This window comes from Mustela nivalis (assembly GCF_964662115.1).
Source record: "Mustela nivalis genome assembly, chromosome: 3".
Taxonomy (NCBI): domain Eukaryota; kingdom Metazoa; phylum Chordata; class Mammalia; order Carnivora; family Mustelidae; genus Mustela; species Mustela nivalis.
In genome coordinates, this window is record NC_139022.1 from 151,426,337 (window position 1) to 151,448,817 (window position 22,481).

Consider the following 22,481-nt stretch of genomic DNA (forward strand, 5'->3'; position numbering starts at 1 on the left):
TTTTGCTTATATAGGCTGCAGCAAATAAATTGGCAGCTATAGAATTTGTATTTTAAATTATTTGGAAATGTTACCCACTTTTAATATGTTTGGTTCAAGGAGGGCTTTTTTTAGAGATGAGAGGGGAAAGAAAGGGAAGCTCTTTTAGAAACAGGTCCTAAATGTACTAAACAGTCCTGTACGTGCAGCACTGAGAGATGGTCAGTGCTAAGTAACTGTCATCTACACCAGTACTTTCAAAGATAGAAGGGAGAGAGGAGTTAATTCTTCCTTTCTCCTTCCCTCCCTTTCTTTTTTTTTTAGAAGGGGAAAAATATGGGAGCCATAGCTATACAGAAGGACAGTTTGATCTGAAAGTAAAAGAAAGTTAGTTTTTTCCTGATTCAAACTGGAAGTAATGGGGATATCAAAAGTTACATTTAATACTGGTTAGTATGAGAGGTTGCCAGCAACTAAATGAATTAGTGGGTTTGTTTTTAATGCCAAGTCACTCTGTAATATCAAAGAACCAAGTGTGATGGGGGATTAGAAAGGACTGAAGGTGGTAACCATCGAGGTGGATACATGCTTGGGCTTTCTGACACCTGCCAGCCTGCAAGCCAGCAAATAGATTTTGAGCACCAGTGATGTATATTCAAGGCATGCAGAAAGGAATAGTGAACAATGCAAATACCACCTTTGTTCCCAAAAACTCCCATTCCAGTGGGTATAGAATGCAGACACAAACAAATTCAGGTTCTATAAAAATAATAAAAATAGAATAATATAGTAAAAAGGGCCTATTGGGAAGTGGGGGTAAGGAGCGGCTTTAGTTAAGATTGGTCAGAGAAGGCCTCAAACAAATTGTTATGAAAATTGATTCTTGGGGCACCTGGGTGGCTCAGTGGGTTAAGCCTCTGCCTTCAGCTCAGGTCATGATCCCAGGGTCCTGGGATCGAGCCCCGTATCAGGCTTTCTGCTCAGTGGGGAGCCTGCTTGCCCCTCTCTCTGCCTGCCTCTCTGCCTATTTGTGATCTCTGTCAAATAAGTAAATAAAATATTTTTAAAAAAATTTTTTTAAAAAGAAAATTGATTCTCAAGTGACAAGAAAGTACAGTATTAAAGATGTGGAGGGGGGCGCCTGAGTGGCTCAGTGGGTTAAGCCGCTGCCTTCGGCTCGGGTCATGATATCGGGGTCCTGGGATCAAGTCCCACATCGGGCTCTCTGCTCAGCAGGGAGCCTGCTTCCCTCTCTCTCTCTGCCTGCCTCTCTGTCTACTTGTGATCTCTCTCTCTGTCAAATAAATAAATAAAATCTTTAAAAAAAAAAAAAAAAAGATGTGGAGGAAATGGCCCAAGCTTGGGAACAATGGTCTCTGCAGAGGTAGTTTAGATTCAAGTTTATCATGTTTAGGATATAAAAAAGAAAGCCAGTGGGGTTGGAGATGGTGAACATGGGAGCAGGTGAAAGGAGAGGAAGTTGAAGGAGTAGGTGAAGACATGTGATATAATTTGATTTCTGTTTTTAAGAGGTCACTCTATTTGCTTTGTGGAGGATTACATAGAGTATTAGCCGTATTAAGGTAGAGAAGTGAAGAATATGAGGAGTGATAAAGAACTTTTTCCTTACTTTAGTGTTTTGAAGAATCCAAGTTTTAATATACTGAATTAAAGTTTTAAAATCAGAAGTTACAGGGCGCCTGGGTGGCTCAGTGGGTTAAGCCGCTGCCTTCAGCTCAGGTCATGATCTCAGGGTCCTGGGATCAAGTCCTGCATCAGGCTCTCTGCTCAGCAGGGAACCTGCTTCCCTCTCTCTCTCTCTCTGCCTGCCTCTCTGTCTACTGTGATCTCTCTCTGTCAAATAAATAAAATCTTTTAAAAAAAAAATCAGGAGTTACTTTCTTGGATGTAAACTTAAGCATTTATTTGTTGCCTTAAACTGTAGATCTCTTTCATTAGAATTCCTTTAATAGTTTTTTCAAGTTTCAAATGGGCTTTTATGGCTCATTTGGTATGTACAAAATAGTGTGTCATAATTAATATATTTGTATATGGGATCCTTAAGAGTTCATATAAATAAAAGTAACGTTTTTCTCCCCCAGCACAGAAATTTCACTTCAGCAGCGACTAGAGTACATTGCTCGAGCCATTCTTAGTGCCAAAAGTTCTACTGCTATTTCCTCGATAGCTGCAGATGGTGAATTCCTTCATGAATTAGAAGAAAAAATGGAAGTAAGCGCTAAAGATACTTAACCTTTGCCTGCATTTATTTCATTTTCCCTTCTTCCCTCTAGTAACTCACAGGTCAGTAGCAGTTAATATTCTAGTGTCTTCTGCCTGTATGTATTTATTTTCATATGTAGACATACATCTTTTATTGGGTCACAGGACATTGCTATAATTAGCTTTTTCTCTGTGGCATTTCTAAAGGTTTTTTTTTTTTTTTTTTTTTTCCCCAACTGTTCCAACACAAAGGAGATTATCACATTTACCATTTATTCTAGAAACTAATGAGTAGATACGTGAAGTAGAGTAGGCTAAACTGCCCTAATTAAGAGACCTAAGAGTATGTAATGGTGCAAATACAAAAGCTTATTTCTCATTCACAAATATCCAGAGTTGGTGTTCCTGACTGGCCACTGGCTTTCTTCCACTTGATTGATTTTAATACCCAAGTTCTATTTTCTGGCTCTGCTGTTCCCTATGGCCTTAACTTTTTCTTCTGTCAGAGGGAGTAAGAGAAAAAAATCACATGTAAGAAGCTCTCTTAAAGACCTCAGTCCTGAAGTGACATACTTTACAGCCACTTACAGTCCATTGAAGAGAACTTAGTCTTATAGCCATATCTCTCTACAGAGGAGGTTGGAAAATATGGTCTACCCATTTTCTGGCTGCAGTCATGGGAGAGATGGGTATTACAGTGACAGCAAAGGCTCTCTGCCATAGTATACTTCCTATGAGATCTTTGGGTTGTGATGAAGAGCTGCTAGGTTGTTACAATAGAAGTCTTCATTTGTACAGTTTTTTTATTGAGGTATAATTGACATAGTATTATATTAGTTTCAGGTATACAGTGTAATGATTCAGTATTTTAAGGTATTGCAAAATGATCACCATAATAAATCTAACTCTTATCACTATATACATAATGACAAAATTTTTTTCTTGTGATAAGAACTTCTACAATCTATTTTCTTCAGCAACTTTCAAATATGTGATACAGTGTTAATTATAGTCACTATGCTGTTATTTATACATTTTTTTTTACTTTAACCAATTTAAAGTCAGATACTAGGAATCATTCCTTCAAGTACTTGTTGACTTATCATCAAGAACTTAAGACTTGCTTTTTTTAATTCAAACTAGGTTGCTAGGATCCAACTTCAGATACAAGAGACACTACAAAGACAGTATTCCCACCATTCTTCTGTACAGGATGCAATTTCTCAGCTGGATTCTGAGCTAATGGACATAACTAAGGTAATAAAAAAGCAAGTTGAATTCCTCTAGCAGTCACATAATACCTATAAATTCCTTGTTTCATTTGCATTCTACTTTGCATTTCATGAGAAAGATTAATCTTTCTCCACAAAATTAAGATAACCCATCCTGGGGAGCATGTTGCTGGGCTGAGAGATCACTGCTGTGGTATCTGACTCTTAGGGACAGCTAACTTGCTCTGTCCAGGCCATTTTCTATCAAGACTCTTATCAGCCTCACACCATCTTTGTTAAAACTCCTGCCTTTTATTTTATGGCCCTGCTTCTTGTCTTGGAGAAGTAACTTATCTTTGCTTACCTCTCTGAGCCTCTCCCACTCTATACTTCAGAGCAGTCCCTTTTTCAGTAATTCTTGGATATTTCTCCAGGAACCGTGAAGCACCCTGAGACTTGTGTTTCCAGGATTCTTTAAACCCTGGTTTAGACAGTGCTAATTATAAAGGATATGTTATTACAGTATCTCCCTGCCAGCCAAGGGGGCCGGGGAGGCACACATGTTGAAATCTATTTAATTTTACCAAGCCTTTGCCATTCTTAATCTGGAGTTATGAACACCTGCATGTCATCACATCTTTATATCCTATTTTAGGAACTTTGGATAAGATCTTTGGTCGTTTTTAATAAATTTTCAAGGAGTGCATCACTATAAATTTCTGACACTTGACCCCTGGTTGTATGTATAATGTTGGCATTTTCTCCAACAGCTTTATGGGGAATTTGCTGACCCGTTTAAACTTGCAGAGTGTAAACTTGCAATAATTCATTGTGCTGGTTATTCAGACCCTATATTGGTGCAGACACTTTGGCAAGATATCATCGAGAAAGGTAAGTGCTCACTTACAGGTATATTAGCATACATTATTTAGTGACTTGGTAGAGGAATGCAAGCTATTAGTGGCTTTCATATATTTAGAGCTTATGAAAATTGAATATACCTAAGTGGTGGGTACCTGGATATGGCAGAGGTAGTCCTGTAGAGAATGACTTCAGTTTATATTGGAGAAAACTCTGAGAAAAGGATAGTTATTTTTTGGTTGTTCTTCTTTTTTTTTTTTTTTTTTTAAAGATTTTATTTAGGGGCACCTGGGTGGCTCAGTCATTAGTTGTCTGCCTTTGGCTCAGGTCATGATCCCGGGGCCTTGGGATTGAACCCCACATCAGGCTCTCCGTTCAGCGGGAAGCCTGCTTCTCCCTCTCCCACTCCCACTGCTTGTGTTCCCTCTCTCACTATGTCTGTCTCTGTCAAATAAATAAAATCTTTAAAAAAAAAAAAAAGATTTTATTTACTTATTTGACAGAGAGAGACAGCAAGAGAGGGAATAGAAGCACGGGGAGTGGGAGAGCGGGAAGCAGGCTCCCCAATGAGCAGGGAGCCTGGTGCGGGGCTCCATCCCAGGACCCCGGGATCATGTCCTGAGCCGAAGGCAGATGCCTGATGTCTGAGCCCCCCCAGGTGCCCCTGGTTGTTCTTCTTAATAAAGGATTCTGAGACACTTTACTCAGAATCCCATAACCTGTGACCTATTTAAATCAAAAGTATTTCAGACACTAACAGAAACACAGTATCTACTCATTATATTAGAGTATCATTAGTAGGGTACTTTTTACCTTGAAATAGAATAAAATAGCCAGTTTAAACATTTCACATGAAAAGCCGTTTGGTTTCTCATGGCATGTCTTTTTCTTACAGAATTGAATGAAAGCGTGGCGCTGAGCTCCTCAGATAGAATGCATGCCCTCAGTCTCAAGGTTGTGCTCCTGGGCAAAATTTACGCTGGCACACCTCGCTTCTTTCCTTTAGGTAAGCAGTAATCTTATGTGCTATCATGGGTGTTTTGTTTTGTTTTGATGATTTTCTTCATTGACATGGAAAAAATTTATCATCCTCAGAGTGGAATTGTGTCTTTGTTGCTGTTTAGCTCAGTAGTGTAATTCTACCTCTCCAGAAAGAAAAACCTCCAAAGATAACAGAATTTGTTGGTAGTTAGGTAAGGAACTTTCTTTGACCTTGCAAGTTTCCATATCTGGGGATAGTGCTAACAGACCTTAGTAATGATTATATTGTTGGTAACCCTCTACAAGTTTTAAGGAGGAAAGAAAAATGATTGATTTTCTGCATGGGCAATCTGTGATTGCTTCAACTCCTCTTATTATATTGAGGACACATTTTTCTTTAAAATAACAGATAGTTGGGGCACCTGGGTGGCTCAGTTGGTTGTGCAGCTGACTCTTGATTTCAGCTGAGGTCATGATCTCAGGGTCTTGGGATAGAGCCCTGATTCACATTGGGGTCCCCATTGAGCAGGGAACCTGCTTGAGAATTCTCTTTCTCCCTGTGCCTCTCCCCCTGCTCACACTCTTTCTCTTTCTCAGAAAAATAAGTAAATCTTTAAAAAAATTAAATAGCAAATAATTGTTTAAAATGCAATTTTTGAACCCCTTAATCAACTGTATTACTGTAATTGTTATGTATATGACTCTAATTATTAGCCATTTGCCAATGTGTAATATTTTTCTTCAGTTGTAAAACAGTAGAATCAGGGTGCCTGAGTGACTCGCTTGATTCAGCGTCCAACTCTTGTTCTCAGGTCAGGCCTTGATCTCAGAGTCATGAGTTTAAGCTCCATGTTGGGCTCCATGCTGGGCTTTTAGCCTACTTAAAAAAATAAATAAATAAAAATACAAGAATAGAATGAACATAAATACATCCATAAAGTAAGATGTTAAGCACCTAGGGTCTTTGAAAAATGGTGAGAACCAGGAAAATGCTCACAACATAACATTAAATTGTTTGTTTATTTAATGAGGATAGAGCCCTTTTTATAGACCATCTCTGATTTACAGTTTATTTCCTGGAAATGTCAGGAAATCAAGTCATTATAATCATACCCTTTTCTCTTGTAAGTATAGTGTTTAAAACTGCCATGCTATTTATTAATGAGAAAAATAAAGAGAAAATAAAAACTTAACAATTTTAATAATAAAAAGGCCACACTATACATAATTTCTTTAAAGAGTATTTCTGCTTTGGCTTAGATTTTTAATTTTTGAACCCAATAATGTCTAGGGTAGAAGAGGCCTTTTTTTCCTTCTTTTTTTGTCCATCTTTCAATGTCAAACAAGCTCCGGGGGTTACAAACTAGAGCAAGTTTAGAGTTTTTAGGAATTTGATTATCCATGCAAAATTTTTGTATGGTAGATTCTAGGGTAGTTGCAGGTTCAGTCAGTGGCAGTCTTTTCAGTGATTCTTCTTACCTGGGGACATTCACCTTGGTCATTCTCAGATTTTGACTATCATAAATATGAATGGATTGTTACTATTACGATCTTATTTGTGATATGATAGGTAGTAAAAAGTGAGAATGGGGCCAAAATTAGAACCATCAAATAAATAACTTACACGTCTGAGGGGGTGGATGCACTTAAAAAACCCATTACATGTTTCTAAAATCAGGATGCAGTAACCCTTCTTTTCTGAAAAACTGTTAAATTGAGTATATAATATATCAAGATACTGAAGAAATACCAGTGGGTCCTCTCCATTAGTGGGATTGTGAATGGTCTCTATTTCTTGTACCTTTCTGTATTTTCCAAACTCAGCAAAATGTAGGTTTTTTTCTAATAGCTTTAAATTTTGTAGCATGTTCATCGTTGTACACCAATCACCACAATTAAATTTAGACCATTCTCGGGGCTCCTGGGTGGCTCAGTGGGTTAAGCCGCTGCCTTCAGCTCAGGTCATGATCCCAGAGTTCTGGTATCGAGTCCCACATCAGGCTCTCTGCTCAGCAGGGAGCCTGCTTCCTCCTCTCTCTCTCTGCCTGCCACTCTGCCTACATGTAATCTCTGTCAAATAAATAAATAAAATCTTTAAAAAAAAATTTAGACCATTCTCATCACCCCAAAGGAAACCCTGTACCTAATAGCCGTCACTCCCTATACCTTCCCACTCTCCAGCCCTAGGCAGTTACTGATCTACTTTATGTCTCTGTATTGCCTATTCTGATATATCACTTACTTTTGTAAAAAAAAAAAAAATTTTTTTTAATTGGTTTTCTTTTTTTAAAGATCTTATTTATTTGAGAGAGAGAAAGTGAGAACAAGTGCAAGCACAAATGGGGAAGGGGCAGAGGGAGAAGCGGACTTCCTACTGACCCGGGAGCTCCATGCGGGACTCAATCTCAGGACCCTGAGATCATGAGCTGAGCTGAAAGTAGCCAGTTAACCAGCTGAGCCACCCAGGCTCCCCAGGACTTAACAGTTCTTTAACAACAAAAGAGTAATTATGTGAGGTGAAGGACCGCGTTAACTAACCTTACTGGAGTAAACACTTTACAGTGTGTATATGTATAACATCTTCATGTCCTATACCTTAAACTTACGTAATGTTTGGCTATTTTTTCTCAAGCTGGGGTGAGGGGGAGAGTTAACAATTCTAATTTCTGATCTTTTTCCCTCTCCAGATTTTATTGTGCAGTTTTTAGAACAGCAAGTTTGTACTTTGAACTGGGATGTAGGTTTTGTAATACAGACAATGAATGAAATTGGAGTGCCATTACCTAGACTATTAGAAGTATATGATCACTTGTTCAAGTCACGGGTAAGAAAAATATTAAATAAAATGAAATAATTTATTTAGTTAAAGTTAAACATTTTCTAAATAAAAGAATATTTTGGTTGTATGTTTATGAAAGTGTCTCATCATATGATAAAAATTACTTCAGAAACATGCTTCACTGGTTCAATATAAGAAATTATCATACTTTAACCTTCTAGAACTGATAATGAGTTGTTTTGCCATGTTTCATGATAAAAAGCAAATATTTCTTAGTAAACATATTTTCTTTACTCTTGGTGGAATAGGCTAATAAGCCCATTACATTAAGAATCACCCTTTGTTTTATCAGAACAAAATAATACTGTATTTATTCTCTATAACTTCATCTAAAATGTCAGTGCTCAAAGATCTTCCTCACCACAAGAAAAAAACTTTGTAACTATGATAGTGATGCATGGTAACTAGACTTAGTATAGTGATCATTTCCCATACTGATTCCCATAACAACTCATATGTTGTACACTGAAAGTGATATGATGTTATGTGTCAGTTATACCTCAATTAAAAAAATTCTTTCTCGATTAAAAAAAAAATCTTTCTGATAATATTGAACCTTATCAGACTATATATTTTATCATTTTTATCCTATGATAAAAGATCCAAATGAAACCTTGTTGACCTATATGATGTCTCTTAAGATAGCACCACCAAAACATTTATATGGTGCTTTACAAGACACTTGTATATCTCATTTAAACCTTGAAATGAGCATCTGAAAAGGGTAGAGATTTTAAATAAATAACCTGCTCATGTCTAGTTACCCAGAATGAGAATTAAGATTGTTTACTGGTTTAGTCTTTATTTATAATATCAGACTAAGTCTGCATAGGTTTAAAGCAAAAGAGGTATCACAGCTGACAAGAAGAAAATAAAAAAATAAAATAAGCATTTAATATTTTGTGGTTTCTAGATTATTTATCTGGTCATGGTTAATATTTGAACATCCTTGAAAACTGCATTGTGATGTTATTCTGTGGAGCATGTAAATTTCCTCTTGAGGAACCTGTGTTTCCTCTTGACAGGTGTGAGGAGGTGTCTCATTGCAGTTTTGATTTGTGTTTCCCTGATGATGAGTGATGTTGAGCATTTTTTCATGTGTCTTTTAGCCATTCTTATATCTTCTGCCCATTTCTTAACTGAATTATTTGTTTTGGGGTCTTGACTTTGATAAGTTCTTTATACATTTTGGATACTAATTCTTTATCACATATGTCCTTTCCATGTATCTTCTCCTATTAGTTGCCTTTTAGTTTTGTTGACTGTTTCCTTTGCTGTGCAGAAGCTTTTTATCTTGATGAAATCCCAGGAGTTCATTTTTGGTTTTCTTTCCTTTGCCTCTGGAGACATGTCTAATAAGAAGTTGCTGTGCCCAAGGTCAAAGAGACTGCTACGTGTCTTCTCTAGGATTTTGATGGATTCCTGTCTCACATTTTGGTCTTTCATCCATTTTGATTTTTATTTATTTATTTATTTATTGTATGGTGTAAGAAAGTGGTCCAGCTTCATCTGCCTGTTGTCCAATTTTCCCAGCACCATTTGTTGAAGAGGCTTTTTCCCATTGGATATTTTTTCTTACTTTGTTGAAGATTAGTTGACCATACAGTTACAGGTCCCTTTCTGGGCATTCTGTTCTGTTCCATTGATCTATATATCTGCTTTTGTGCCAGTACCATACTGTCTTCTTAATTACAGCTTTGTAATAGAGCTTCAAGTTCAGAATTATGCTGCTTCCAGCTTTGGTTTTCTTTTTCAACATTACTTTGGCTATATGGGGTCTTTTCTAGTTCCATACAAATTTTAGGATTGTTCTAGCTCTGTGAAAATTGCTGGTGTTATTTTGATAGGGATTTCATTGAATGTGTGGATTGCTTGGGTAATACAGACATTTTAACAATATTTATTCTTCCATTCCATGAGCATGGAATGTTTTTCCATTTTTTTGTGTCATCTTCAGTTTCTTTCATAAGTGTTCTGTGGTCTTCAGAGTACAGATCTTTACCTGTTTGGTTAGGTTTCTTCTTAGCTAGCTTATGGTTTTGGTGCAATTGTAAATGGGATTGATTCCTTGATTTCTCTTTCTGCTGCTTCATTATTGTACAGAAATGCAACAGACATCTGTGCATTGCTTTTATACCCTGCAACTTTGCTGAATTCCTGTATCAGTTCTAGCAATTTTTTGGTGGAGTCTTTTGGGTTTTCTACACAGAGCATCATGTCATCTGTGAATAGTGAAAGTTTCACTTCTTCCTTGCCAATTTGGATGCCTTTTATTTCCTTTTGTTGTCTGATTACTGAGGCTAGGACTTCCAGTTCTATATCAGACAACACTGGTGAGAGAGGACATCCCTGTCTTATTCCTGACCATAGCAGAAAAGCTCTGTTTTTCCCCATTGAGGATGATATTACTTGTGGGTCTCTTGTATATGGTCTTTATGATATTGAAGTATGTTCCTTCTATCCCTACGCTCTTAAGGGTTTTTATCAAGAAAGGATGCTGTGTTTTGTCAGATGCTATTTCTGCCTGTATGTAGAGCATTGTATGGTTCTTATTTATTTGTTTACTTATTTGATAGAGAAAGACACAGCGAGAGAGGGAACATAAGCAGGGAGAGTGGGAGAGGGATTAGCAGGCTTCCCGCCAAGCAGGGAGCCCTATGTGGGGCTCAGTCCCAGGACCCTGGGACTATGAACTGAGCCAAAGGCAGACGCTTAGTGACTGAGCCATCCAGGCACTTCAGAGCATCATACAGTTCTTATCCTTTTATTTATGTGGTATACACATGGATTGATATGTGGATATTGAAGCATACCTGCAGCCCAGGAATAAATCCCACTTTTAATGTAATGTTGGATCCAGTTAGCTAGTATCTTGCTGAGAATTGGGGTTTTTTTAAAAATTATTTGTTTATTTGAGAGAGGGAGAGTGTGTACAGGGGGAGGGGCTGAGGGAGAGAGAATCCTCAAGCCAATTCCCAGCTGAGAGCTGAGCCCAATGCAGGGCTTGATTCTGAGACCCTGAGATCTGACCTGAACCAAAAGCAAGAGTTGGCTGCTTAATTAACCGAGTCACCCAGGAGCCCCTGGTTGAGAATTTTGTATCCATATTCATCAGGGATATTGGTCTGTAATTCTCCATTTAAAAAAATTTATTTTATTTCTTATTTTAGAGTGTACCAGAGGGGGTGGGAGAAGGACAAGCAGACTCTGCACTGAGCATGGAGCCCAACGCGGGGCTCAGTCTCATGACCCTGAGATCATGACCAGAGCAGAAATCAGGAGTCCAGTGCTCCACTCACTAAGCCATCCTGGAGCTCCCTGTAATTCTCCTTTTTAGTGGGGTCTTTATCTGGTTTTGGAATCGAGGTAATACTGGCCTCACAGAATGAGTTTGGAAGTTTTCCTTCCGTTTCTGTTTTTTGGAACAGTTTAAGAAGAATGGGTATTCTTTTTTAAATGTTTGATAGAATTCCCCTGGGAAGCCATCCATCCCTGGATTCTGTTGGGAGATTTTTGGTGATTACTGATTCAGTTTCTTTGCTGATTATGGGTCTATTCAGATTTTGTTTCTTCCTGTTTCCATTTTAGTAGTTTATATGTTTCTAGGAATGCATCCATTTCTTCCAGATTTCCTAATTTATTGGCATGTAATTCCTCATAATATTCTCTTATAATTGTATTTCTGCAGTGTTTGTTGTGGTCTCTTTCATTTGTGATTTTATTTATTTGGTCCTTTCTGTTTTCTTTTTGATAAGTCTCGCTAGGGGGTTATCAGTTTCATTAATTCTTTCAATGAACCACCTCCTAGTTTCATTGATCTGATCTGGTTGGGTTTTTTTCTATATCATTTATTTCTGCTCCTAGCTTTATTACCCTTCTTCTCCTGGCATAGGCCTTATTTGCTGTTCCTTTTCTAGCTCCCTTAGGTGTAAGTTGTATATTTGAGACTTCCCTTGCTTCTTCAGGTAGGCCTCTACTGCTGTATATTTCTCACATGTGACTGCTTTGCTGCATCCCAAAGGTTTTGGACCACAGTGTTTTCATTTTCAGTTGCCTTCATGTATTTTTTAAATTTCTTCTTTAATTTCATGGTTAATTGGTTCATTCTTCAGTAGGATGTTCTTTATTTCCTTTTTAAGGTTTTTTTTTTGTTTTTTTGTTTTGGTTTGGTTTTTTTTGAGAGGAGAGAGAGAGCACATGTGCGTGCACTCAAGGAGAGGGAGAGGGGCAGAGGGAGATGCTTAGCAGGGAGCCTCCCTGATACAAGACTCTATCCCAGGGCCCCAGGATCATGACCTAAACCAAAGGCAAACACTTAACTGAATGACCACCCAGGCACCCCTAGTGGATGTTCTTTAACCTCCGTTTATTTGTGGTCTTTCCCAATTTTTTTCTTGTGGTTGATTTCAAGTGTCATAGCATTGTGGTCTGAAAATATCCGTGGTATGGTCTCAGCCTTTTTGTACTTTTTGATGCCTGATTTGTAACCCAGTATGTGATCTGTTCTGGAGAATCTTCCGTGTGCACTTGAAAAAAATCTGTATTCTACTGTTACAGAATGAAATGCTCTGAATATATCTGTTAAGTCCATCTGGTCTAGGGTGTCATTCAAAGCCCTTCTTTCCCTGTTGATCTTACACATTAATGATCTGTCCATTGTGGTGAGTGGGATGTGAAAGTACCCTACTATCAATGAATTTCTTTAAGTTTGTTATTAATTGGTTTATATATTTGGCTGTTCCCAAGTTAGAAACATGAATATTTACAATTATTAGATCTTCTTGTTAGATAGACCCCTTTATTATGATACAGTGCCTTTGTCATGTCTTATTACAGTCTTTGGTTTAAAATCTAGTTTGTTGTGCCTGGGTGGCTCAGATGTTGGGTGTCTGCCTTATGCTTGGGTCATGATCCCAGGATCCTGGGATCGAGCCCCGTGTCAAGCTCCCTGCTTGGGGATAACCTGCTTCTCCCTTTCCCTCTTCCTGTTCCGTTCCCCATGCTTGTGCTCTCTCATTCTGTCAAATAAATAAAATCTTTAAAGAAAAAAATAATTAAAAATACAATTTTTTAAAAATCTAGTTTGTCAGGACACCTGGGTGGCTCAGTTGGCTAAGCATCTGCCTTTGGTGCAGTTCACTATCCAAGGGTCCTGGGATTGAGTCCCACATCAGGTTTCCTGCTCATCCAGGAGCCTGCAGCTCCCCCTGCTTGTGCTTGTGCTTGTGCTGGTGTGCACTCACTCGCTCTCTGTCTTTCTGACAAATACATAAATAATTATGAAAATCTTAAATATAGGGATGCCTGGGTGGCTCAGTTGGTTAAGCAGCTGCCTTCAGCTCAGGTCATGATCCCAGTGTCCTGGGATCGAGTCCCGCATTGGGCTTCTTGCTCAGCAAGGAGCCTGCTTCTCCCTCTGCCTGCCATTCTGTTTGCCTGTGCTCGCTCTCCCCCCCGCCCCCGATAAATAAATAAAATCTTAAAAAAAAAATTTTTTTTTAATTTTAAAAAAATCTTTAAGTTAATCTAATTTTTTTTTAAAGATTTTATTTATTTATTTGACAGAGAGAGATCACAAGTAAGCAGAGAGGCAGGCAGAGAGAGAGGAGGAAGCAGGCTCCCTGCTGAGCAGAGAGCTCGATGCGGGACTCGATCCCAGGACCCTGAGATCATGACCTGAGCCGAAGGCAGCGGCTTAACCCACTGAGCCACCCAGGCGCCCAAGTTAATCTAATTTGATATAAGAATGGCTAATCCAGCTTTCTTTTTATTTATTTATTTATTTTAAAGATTTTATTTATTTATTTGTCAGAGAGAGCGAGAGCAAGCACAGGCAGACAGAGTGGAAGGCAGAGTCAGAGGGAGAAGCAGGCTCCCTGCGGAGCAAGGAGCCGGATGCGGGACTCGATCCCAGGACGCTGGGACCATGACCTGAGCCGAAGGCAGCTGCCCAACCAACTGAGCCACCCAGGCGTCCCTATTTATTTTTTAAAATGTCTATTTGCATGGTTATGGTTCTCTACTCCTTTACTTTATCTTTAGGTCTAGGGTGAGTCTGTAAACAGGCATATCAATGAGTCTTGTTTTTTGGGTGTTTTTTTTTTTTAAATCTATTCTGATACCCTTTGTCTCTTGATTAGAACATTTACCCATTTACATTCAGAATAATAATTGATAGATATTAATTTAGTGCCATTGTATTACCTATAAAGACTCTGTTCCTGTAGATTGTCTCAGCTCCTTTCTATTCTTTGTTGCTTTTGGTCTCCTTCCCACTCAGAGGATCCCTTTTGATCCTTTTGATGCTTCTTCCAGAGCTAGTTTAGTGTTCATGAACTTCTTTAGTTTTTGCTTGTCTTGGAAACTCTTTTTTTTTTTTTTTTTTTTTTAAGATTTTTATTTATTTATTTGACAGAGATCACAAGTAGACAGAGAGGCAGGCAGAGAGAGAGGGGGAAGCAGGCTCCCTGCTGAGCAGAGAGCCCGATGCGGGACTTGATCCCAGGACCCTGAGATCATGACCCGAGCCGAAGGCAGCGGCTTAACCCACTGAGCCACCCAGGCGCCCCCTTTTTTTTTTTTTAAGATTTTATTTATTTATTTGACAGACAGAGATCACACGTAGGAAGAGAGGCAGGCAGACAGAGAGGGGAAAGCAGGCTCCCCGCTGAGCAGAGAGCCCGATGCAGGGCTCGATCCCAGGACTCTGAGATCACGACCCGAGCCGAAGGCAGAAGCTTTAACCCACTGAGCCACCCAGGCGCCCCTTGTCTTAGAAACTTTTTATCTCTCCTATTCTGAATGACAGCCTTGCTGGATATAGTATTCTTGGCTGCTTATTTTTCCCATTCACAGCACATTGTATATATCATGCCACTTTTTTCTGGCCTGCCAGGTTGCAGTGGACATGTCTACTGCTAATCTTATGTGTCTACCCTCGTAGGCTAAGGACCTTTTTTGTTCCTAGCTGCTTTCAGAATTTTCTTTTTATCTTCATATTTTGTAAGTTTCACAATGATATTTTGTGGTATTCACCTATTTTTTTTATTTTGAGGGGAGTTCTCTGTGCCGCTTGGACTTGAACGCCTGCTTCCTTTGCCAAATTAGGGAAGTTTTCAGCTATAATTTGTTCAAATAGCCCATCTGTCCCCTCTTCCCACTCTTCTTCTGGGACTCCTCTGATATAGATCCTGGTTTGCTGTATGGTCTTGCTGAGTTCCCTGAGTCCACCTACACAGTCTAATAGTTTTCTTTTCTTCTTCTCTTTAGCTTCATTATTTTCCATAATTTTATCATGTATATCACCTATTTGCTCTTCTGCTTCTTCAATCCTCATAGTAATTATATCTACTTGGTTTCACATCTCAAGCTATAACATTTTTCATTTCAGCCTGATTAGTTTTTAGTCCTTTTATTTCCTCAACAAGGGTTTCTCTGGTGTCTTCTATGCTTTTTTCCAAGCCCAGCTAGAAGTCTTGTAACTGTTTTTCTAAAACCTTACTCAGATATATTGCTTATATCTGTTTTGTACAGGTTCCTGGCTATGATTTCTTATTGACCTTTCTTTTGGGGAGAATTTCTCTCTTGTCATTTTTCTCTTGTCATTTTGGATAAGTTTCTGTCTTTTGCATGTTTTGAAGGCTTATTATGTTTCTTGAATCTGAGAGTAATACTATATTAAAAAGGTGTCAGGCGTGCCTGAGTGCTCAGTCAATTAAGCACCCAGCTTGATTTTGGCTCAGGTCATGACCTCATGGTCATGATATCGCACCCCATGTCCTGTTTCACACTGGGCATGGAGCCTGCTTAAGATTCTATCTCCCTCTCCTTCTGCTCTTCCATATCTCTCTCTCATTCCCTTTCTTTCTTTCTTTTTTTTTTTTTTTTAAGATTTTTATTTATTTATTTAACAGAGATCACAAGTAGTCAGAGAGGCAGGCAGAGAGAGATGGAGGTGAAGCAGGCTCCCTGCTGAGCAGAGAGCCCGATGCAGGGCTCGATTGCAGAACCCTGGGATCGTGACCTGAGCCAAAGGCAGAGGCTTTAACCCACTGAGCCACCTAGGTGACCCTCCCTTTCTTTAAAAAAGAAAAAAAAAAAAAAGTGTGGCAGAGTCATACACTGTCCAGCGCGTGGCACTTCAAGAAGTGTTTCTGGTGTATGCTGTGTGGCCTCTGCTGTTGTGCTTTGACTGCTCTTTCCCACTGGTTAGTCCTCTGCAGAGCTCCTTCTTGTCATGAGGAGTGTATGGACCTTTTAACTAGATGTGCTTTGATTTATTTGTTAAAATAAACCTGGTGGGGGTGGGGAAGGTAGGACACCTGCATGGCTCAGTTAGTTAAGTGTCTGCCTTCAGCTCAGGTCATGATCCCAGCGTCCTGGGATTGAGTCCCACATCAGACTCCCTGCTTAGCAGGGAGTCTGCTTCTCCCTCTACCCTTCCTCCCTGCTTATGAACTCTCTCTCTCTCTTAAATAAATAAAAATCTTAAGAAAAGAAAAACAAAAGAGAAGATGGAAGAAAAAAGAAAAGGACCCCTCCCCCCAAAAATCGAATAGACAATCAAAAACTATAAGCCTGATTCCAAGGAAAAAGAAGGGGGTGTGAGAAGCCTGATCCCCCAAAAGAGAAAAGGAAATAAAAAAAAAAAAAAAAACAAACAACAACAACAACAAAAAACTAAAGCCTAGTCCTAGTTCTACTGGTACTCAGGTGATGCTTTGAAGCACTCTGTGAGCATTAGAGTTGGTGCAGGTATGCTTCCTGTGCTGGTCTTCTGGGGGAAAGACCTGCCACACTGACTCAGAGTCAGAACATTCCCAGTAAATAAGCACTGCAAGAGGTAGGGTTTGATGTAAGCAACCGCACCTCCACTAGTGATCTCTGAAGTCTTTGTATTGGTGGTAAGGGGGAAAATAGTGCCACCCCACTCTCTCTGCCCAAAACAGGGCATCTTACACCCCATGCTGTTCAGGAAGCCCTCAGAATAGTGAGAACACACCCATTGTCACAGTGCTCCTGCATTAAATGCTTATTTTAGTATTGAGAAATTTTGCCTGGGACTCTGAAGACTGGTTTAACTAATAATATAAATGGTTGAAAAATCAGTTGACACAGTTTGCTTTAGAACTCATGGTGTATGCTTTCTTTATAGGATCCATTCTGGAACAGAATGAAGAAGCCACTGCACCTTTTGGATTGTATACATGTACTATTGGCAAGATATGTTGAGAATCCTAGCCAGGTTTTAAATTGTGAGAGGTAACTATGAATTAGCTATTGCCATTATAGCAAAACCCTAAATGTTTTTAATAAGTATCTGAACAACAAAGTTAGATGAGGGAAGATATGGAGAATTACTATTTGAATGGTATCAGTTAGCATATATGAAAGGTTAGAGTTTTTTCCATTTTTCAACCCCTGTTCTGAATACTTTCTATAGGTAAATGATGTAATTTATGAATTACTTCTAAACTCCTTCAGTTCAGTTATGTCTTTGTGAGATTATTGGCCATTTCATGGTATATTTGTTTGAAAAGACCAAAAGAATGTAAGTAATTCAATATTAATTTAAAGAGTCATCCTTTTTGTCTCCTTCGCATTATAATAATCTCCCAGAAGAACATGGTGGTCATGTGGTAATTCACCTTCCCCTGCATTTCTTGTCTGTTTTCATTGATTTACCGCTTACTTAATCATATGATCCTTGCTCTTTCTGAGATGATAGTAATGTTAGCAGAAGCTAGAGAGAAGTCTTACAGGAGGAAATGTTTCTAAATGTATCAACAGTTGATCAGGTATCTTTTCCTTTACAGGAGAAGATTTACAAATCTGTGCCTGGATGCCATTTGTGGTTATCTGGTTGAGCTTCAGTCTATGAGCTCTTCAGTTGCAGTACAAGCCATCACGGGAAATTTTAAATCTCTTCAGGCTAAACTAGAACGGCTTCATTAATTATTGTAGTGTATTGTCGTCCATGCATTTTAACCTGTAAAATAAAAGCTCAGCTGGGTCCGGATATCAGGTGCTCTAATTTAAGAATTTAAGAACAATTTTAATAGAAATAAGTGGCAATATCTACAAACAGTACATTTGCCAGATGAATTATTTTTTATTATTATTTTGCTTTTTAATAATCAGGTTAAAAAAACAATTGAAATAAGATTACTTACAATCGTAACACAAATATAAACATTTAGAAATTCTTATTTTTAATTTAATAAAGGCAGAAATTTTGAACTTACAGTATTCATTTTCAAGTTAGTCCAAGGATGTTGATATCAAAACTTAAATAGGCTAGCTGAGCAAGTTCCATAACACTGGATTCTACAACAGTCCTAATATAGGCAAATAAACACTGCCTCTTAAAAAATTATTTAGGTTTCGGTTCATCTTTGGAAAGAAATTTCTTCCAACTACTAATATTGTCAGTTGTAATTCTTTTTTTTTTTTTTTTTTTTTTTTTTTAAGATTTTATTTATTTATTTGAAAGACGGAGATCACAAGTAGGCAGAGAGGCAGGCAGAAAGAGAGAGAGGGAAGCAGGCTTCCTGCGGAGCAGGGAGCCCTATGCGGGGCTCGATCCCAGGACCCTGAGATCATGAACCGAGCCAAAGGCAGCAGCCCAAACCACTGAGCCACCCAGGCGCCCCGTCAGTTGTAATTCTTAAAGATTAATATATACTTGGCTATTTTTTGAGCAGGTAGCAAATGTGTAACTACTACTCTATGTCCTAAAAACCTACACAGAAAGATACTGTTTTCCTTTTAGTGTCTACCTACCAGTCCTTGCGACTGATTACCGACCACATTAAAGCAATGGTTCTCAAATGTATGCACCAAACCAGCAGAGAAGCATCATCTGGGAATTTGCTCCCTGTTTGATTCTTTTTCCTCCCAATCAATAACCACAACAAATGAGTTTTACCCAAGACACAATATATAAAGTAAAATTGTTAGTGATGGAGATTTCAGTCTTCAGCAAATTGGAATAACTAAACCAAGTCATGGCAGCAACAAGGAAGGAGAACAGAGTAGGAATGGCCAGGACTGACAAAAAAGCGAGGACATGGACTTCTTTCCTCTCACCTTTTATGCCATCAAGAGTAATTGCCTTCTACTTATTGTCACTGAAGCATGTCTAACAATTTTTATAGTACATTTTGAAAATAGTTTTCCTTCCCTTCTTTTTTCCCAAGGTCATGGGTTGACCTTTTCATATTTATTCTCTTAGAATTTAGTTCCCTTTTTCCTATATCTAATTCATAATATTTAATAGACTATCAAAATGTCACTCATTTGATACCACTACCTCTCATATTTTTCAGCTTTTAGTTCCTTAAGTTTAGTTTTCTTGAATATGTAAAACGAATGTAAGTTATGCATTGTTAACTCTATAAACTTAAAATTTTGTTACGTCTACTTAAAATGAAAGTCTTACTTAAATGGTATTTAGCCATGACTCCAATTCTACTATATATATGTATTTTTAAGCCGATTTACACACAAGCACATTAATATATATGGTATGTTAAATATACTCAACTCAGATATTGAAGCTAGATCTTTCAAAAGGACTGTAAGCTAGCATGGCTAAATGGTCCTTAGGAGTCAGAAATCTGAACCCTGTTCTTTCTATCACAGAGCACTTTTGAGAAGGTTTAACAGTTCTAGCTGCACAGCAAATGTTTTCCATACTTTTGGGGAGGGTGAGATCCCTAAGAGAAATTAGTGCATTTTCAGCTTTCTAGAACAGTGTTTCTAAAACTTGTAATTCATAAGAATCACCTGGATAACCTGCTAAAACCAGGTGTTCCACCTCTAATGTGATACTGATACTGGTGGTCAGTGGATCAAGCTTGGAATAGCATTGTTCTCGCACATTTATCACTGTATTAATATATCTCATACTTGATGTTTAGTCAACACATTATTTCTTTATACTGACAATTAAACATATATAGGCAATGAATAATAAGTTGAACATTATTTATGAAACAGTGCATTCATTGTAGGCAATGACGAGTCACTGAAGACCTTGATTATGACATATTAGTTTTAGATAGATCATTTTCATTTGGCAAAATGGTCAGGAAAGAAGAGAAAGAACCTGTTTTTGAGTAATTGTGCAGGGTATGGGATATTGACCGTGAAATGCATGTGATTATGTTCAGCATTTCTTTAGTTATAACATATGTGACTTACTAGTGACTTTTTCATTGAACACTTCTCTGCTGATCACATGCATTTCCTCCACATTTATGTTATATAGTTAATTTCAGTCTCAGGATTCACAGATTGCTCATTCTCCTCCTCAGGATACTTCCCACCTCATTTTTCCTCTTATTCATGAGAGGAAAAATTGTGATAGTGATACAGTTGTATCAAGAAAATGAAGAACTGGAATATTGAATGTAAAGGTCTTGAAAGGGCACATAATTTTCTTTCATTTTCTATCAGTTTCTTCATTTTAAATTTTCTTAATAATAAAATTTTTTTTCCAGAATATTTTTGAGTCTTCTGGTTAATCATTTAAACTCTTCAAACTTTCATTTTCCTAAGAAACAATTTTTTCGGGATGCCTGGGTGGCTCAGTCAGTGAAACGCCCACCATCGGCTCAGCTCAGGATCCAAAGTCCTGGGATCCAGCTCCGCACCAAACTCCCTACTCAGCAAGGACCCTGCTTCTCCTTCTCCCTCTCCCTCTGGGAGCTCCCCCTATTTATTTCTCTCAGATAAATAACTAAAAATCTCTAAAAAAAAAAAAAAACAACAACAAATTTGGGGTGCCTGGGTGGCTCAGTTGGTGAAGTGTCTGCCTTCAGTTAGGTCATGATCCCAGGGTCCTGGGATCGAGCCCGGCATCTGGTTCCCTGCTCGGTGGGAAGCCTGCTTCTCCCTCTGCCCATGCCTCCCGCTTGTGTTCCCTCTCTCACTGTCTCTCTGTCAAATAAATAAACAAAACTTAAAAAATAGACTCTGCTTTGGAGCAATAGCCTTCTACTCCTGTCATTTTGCAGGCAGCTTCATATTTTCCCACTTTTTGCATTAGGATGACCTTTCAAGGATATGAGAAGCCTCATCAGAACATCCGAGGATTTGATACTTTTCACCCTCAGATTTATCAAATAGTTTGACCTCATACTTCCCTTAAAAATTAATACAGAAAGGGGCGCCTGGGTGGCTCGGCGGGTTAAGCCACTGCCTTCGGCTCAGGTCATGATCCCAGGGTCCTGAGGTTGAGTCCTACCTGCTCAGCGGGAGCCTGCTTCTCCTTCTTCTACAGCCTCCCTTGCATGTGCACAGGTGTGTATGCTCTCTCTCACTTTCAAATAAATAAAATATTTTAAAAACCAAACAGTAGCTTTCAAAAAAATAAGAGGTAGTTTCCAGTATATGATATTTATTTATCTTTTTTAAGACTTTATGTATTTATTTGAGAGAGAGAGTGAGAGAGAACTTGAGAAGGGAAGGATCAGAGGGAGAAGCAGACTCTCCCCTGAGCAGGGAGCACAATGCGGGACTCGATTCTGCGACTCCAGGATCATGACCTGAGCTGAAATCTCAGTCGCCCAACCAACTGAAGCACCCAAGCACCCCAATATACGATTTTTTAAAAACTGACTTTGAAGCACTTCTGTGGCATCCGATTGAGCATCTGATTCTTGATTTCAGCTCAGGGTTCTGAGATTAGGCCCTGTGTCAGGCTCTGGGCTAGGTGTGAAGGCTGCTTGGAATTCTCTCTCTACCTCTCCCCTGCGTGCCCTCCCCCAAAACAAAAAAACCCTGATATTAATTGAAATAATACAGAGAATAGCACACAAATCATAGGATAAGTTTTCTCATAAAGAACACACTTGTTTACCACTGGGTGGAGATATATTACGTAAAAGCATGTATATTCTTTCCTATGTCTAGTCTTGATGCCAAGGAATTTGAGCCAACCTTAATTTTTTACCTACTTTTTTCCCCTCCCCTTTTCCTTTTGATAGCTTTTTTTTTTTTTTTTTAAGATTTTATTTATTTTTTTGACAGATCACAAGTAGGCAGAGAAGCAGGCAGAGGTTGGAGAGGAAAGGATGTTCCCTGCTGGGCAGAAATCCTGATTTGAGGCTTGGGGCTCCATCCCAGGACCATGAGATCATGACCTGAGCTGAAGTCAGAGGTTTAACGCACTGAGCCACCTGGGCGCCCCTTGATAGGTTTTCTGAAAGTAGAAATAACTCCAATTTCTCTTTAAACAAGAGAATTGAGATGCCTGGGTGGCTCAGTCTTTAGGCATCTGCCTTCGGCTCAGGTCATGATCCCAGGGCCATGGGACTGAGCCCCACATGGGCTCCCTGCTCAGCGGGAAGCCAGCTTCTCCCTCTCCCTCCCTCCCCGCTTCT

The 22,481-nt window shown here is 38.8% G+C and overlaps 1 protein-coding gene across 1 annotated transcript in view; it reads left to right on the forward strand.

Moving 5' to 3' along the window:
- Positions 1–18,112, forward strand: part of NUP155 (nucleoporin 155) — a 66,647-nt gene extending 48,535 nt beyond the window's left edge. The window contains exons 29-35 of the mRNA XM_082724394.1: positions 2,082–2,211; positions 3,346–3,459; positions 4,184–4,304; positions 5,170–5,280; positions 7,943–8,079; positions 17,249–17,355; positions 17,910–18,112. Of these exons, the coding sequence (XP_082580520.1) occupies positions 2,082–2,211; positions 3,346–3,459; positions 4,184–4,304; positions 5,170–5,280; positions 7,943–8,079; positions 17,249–17,355; positions 17,910–18,048 (859 nt within the window). The 3' untranslated portion in view covers positions 18,049–18,112. The remainder of the gene's footprint in view (positions 1–2,081; positions 2,212–3,345; positions 3,460–4,183; positions 4,305–5,169; positions 5,281–7,942; positions 8,080–17,248; positions 17,356–17,909) is intronic.
- The last annotated feature ends 4,369 nt before the right edge of the window (positions 18,113–22,481 follow it).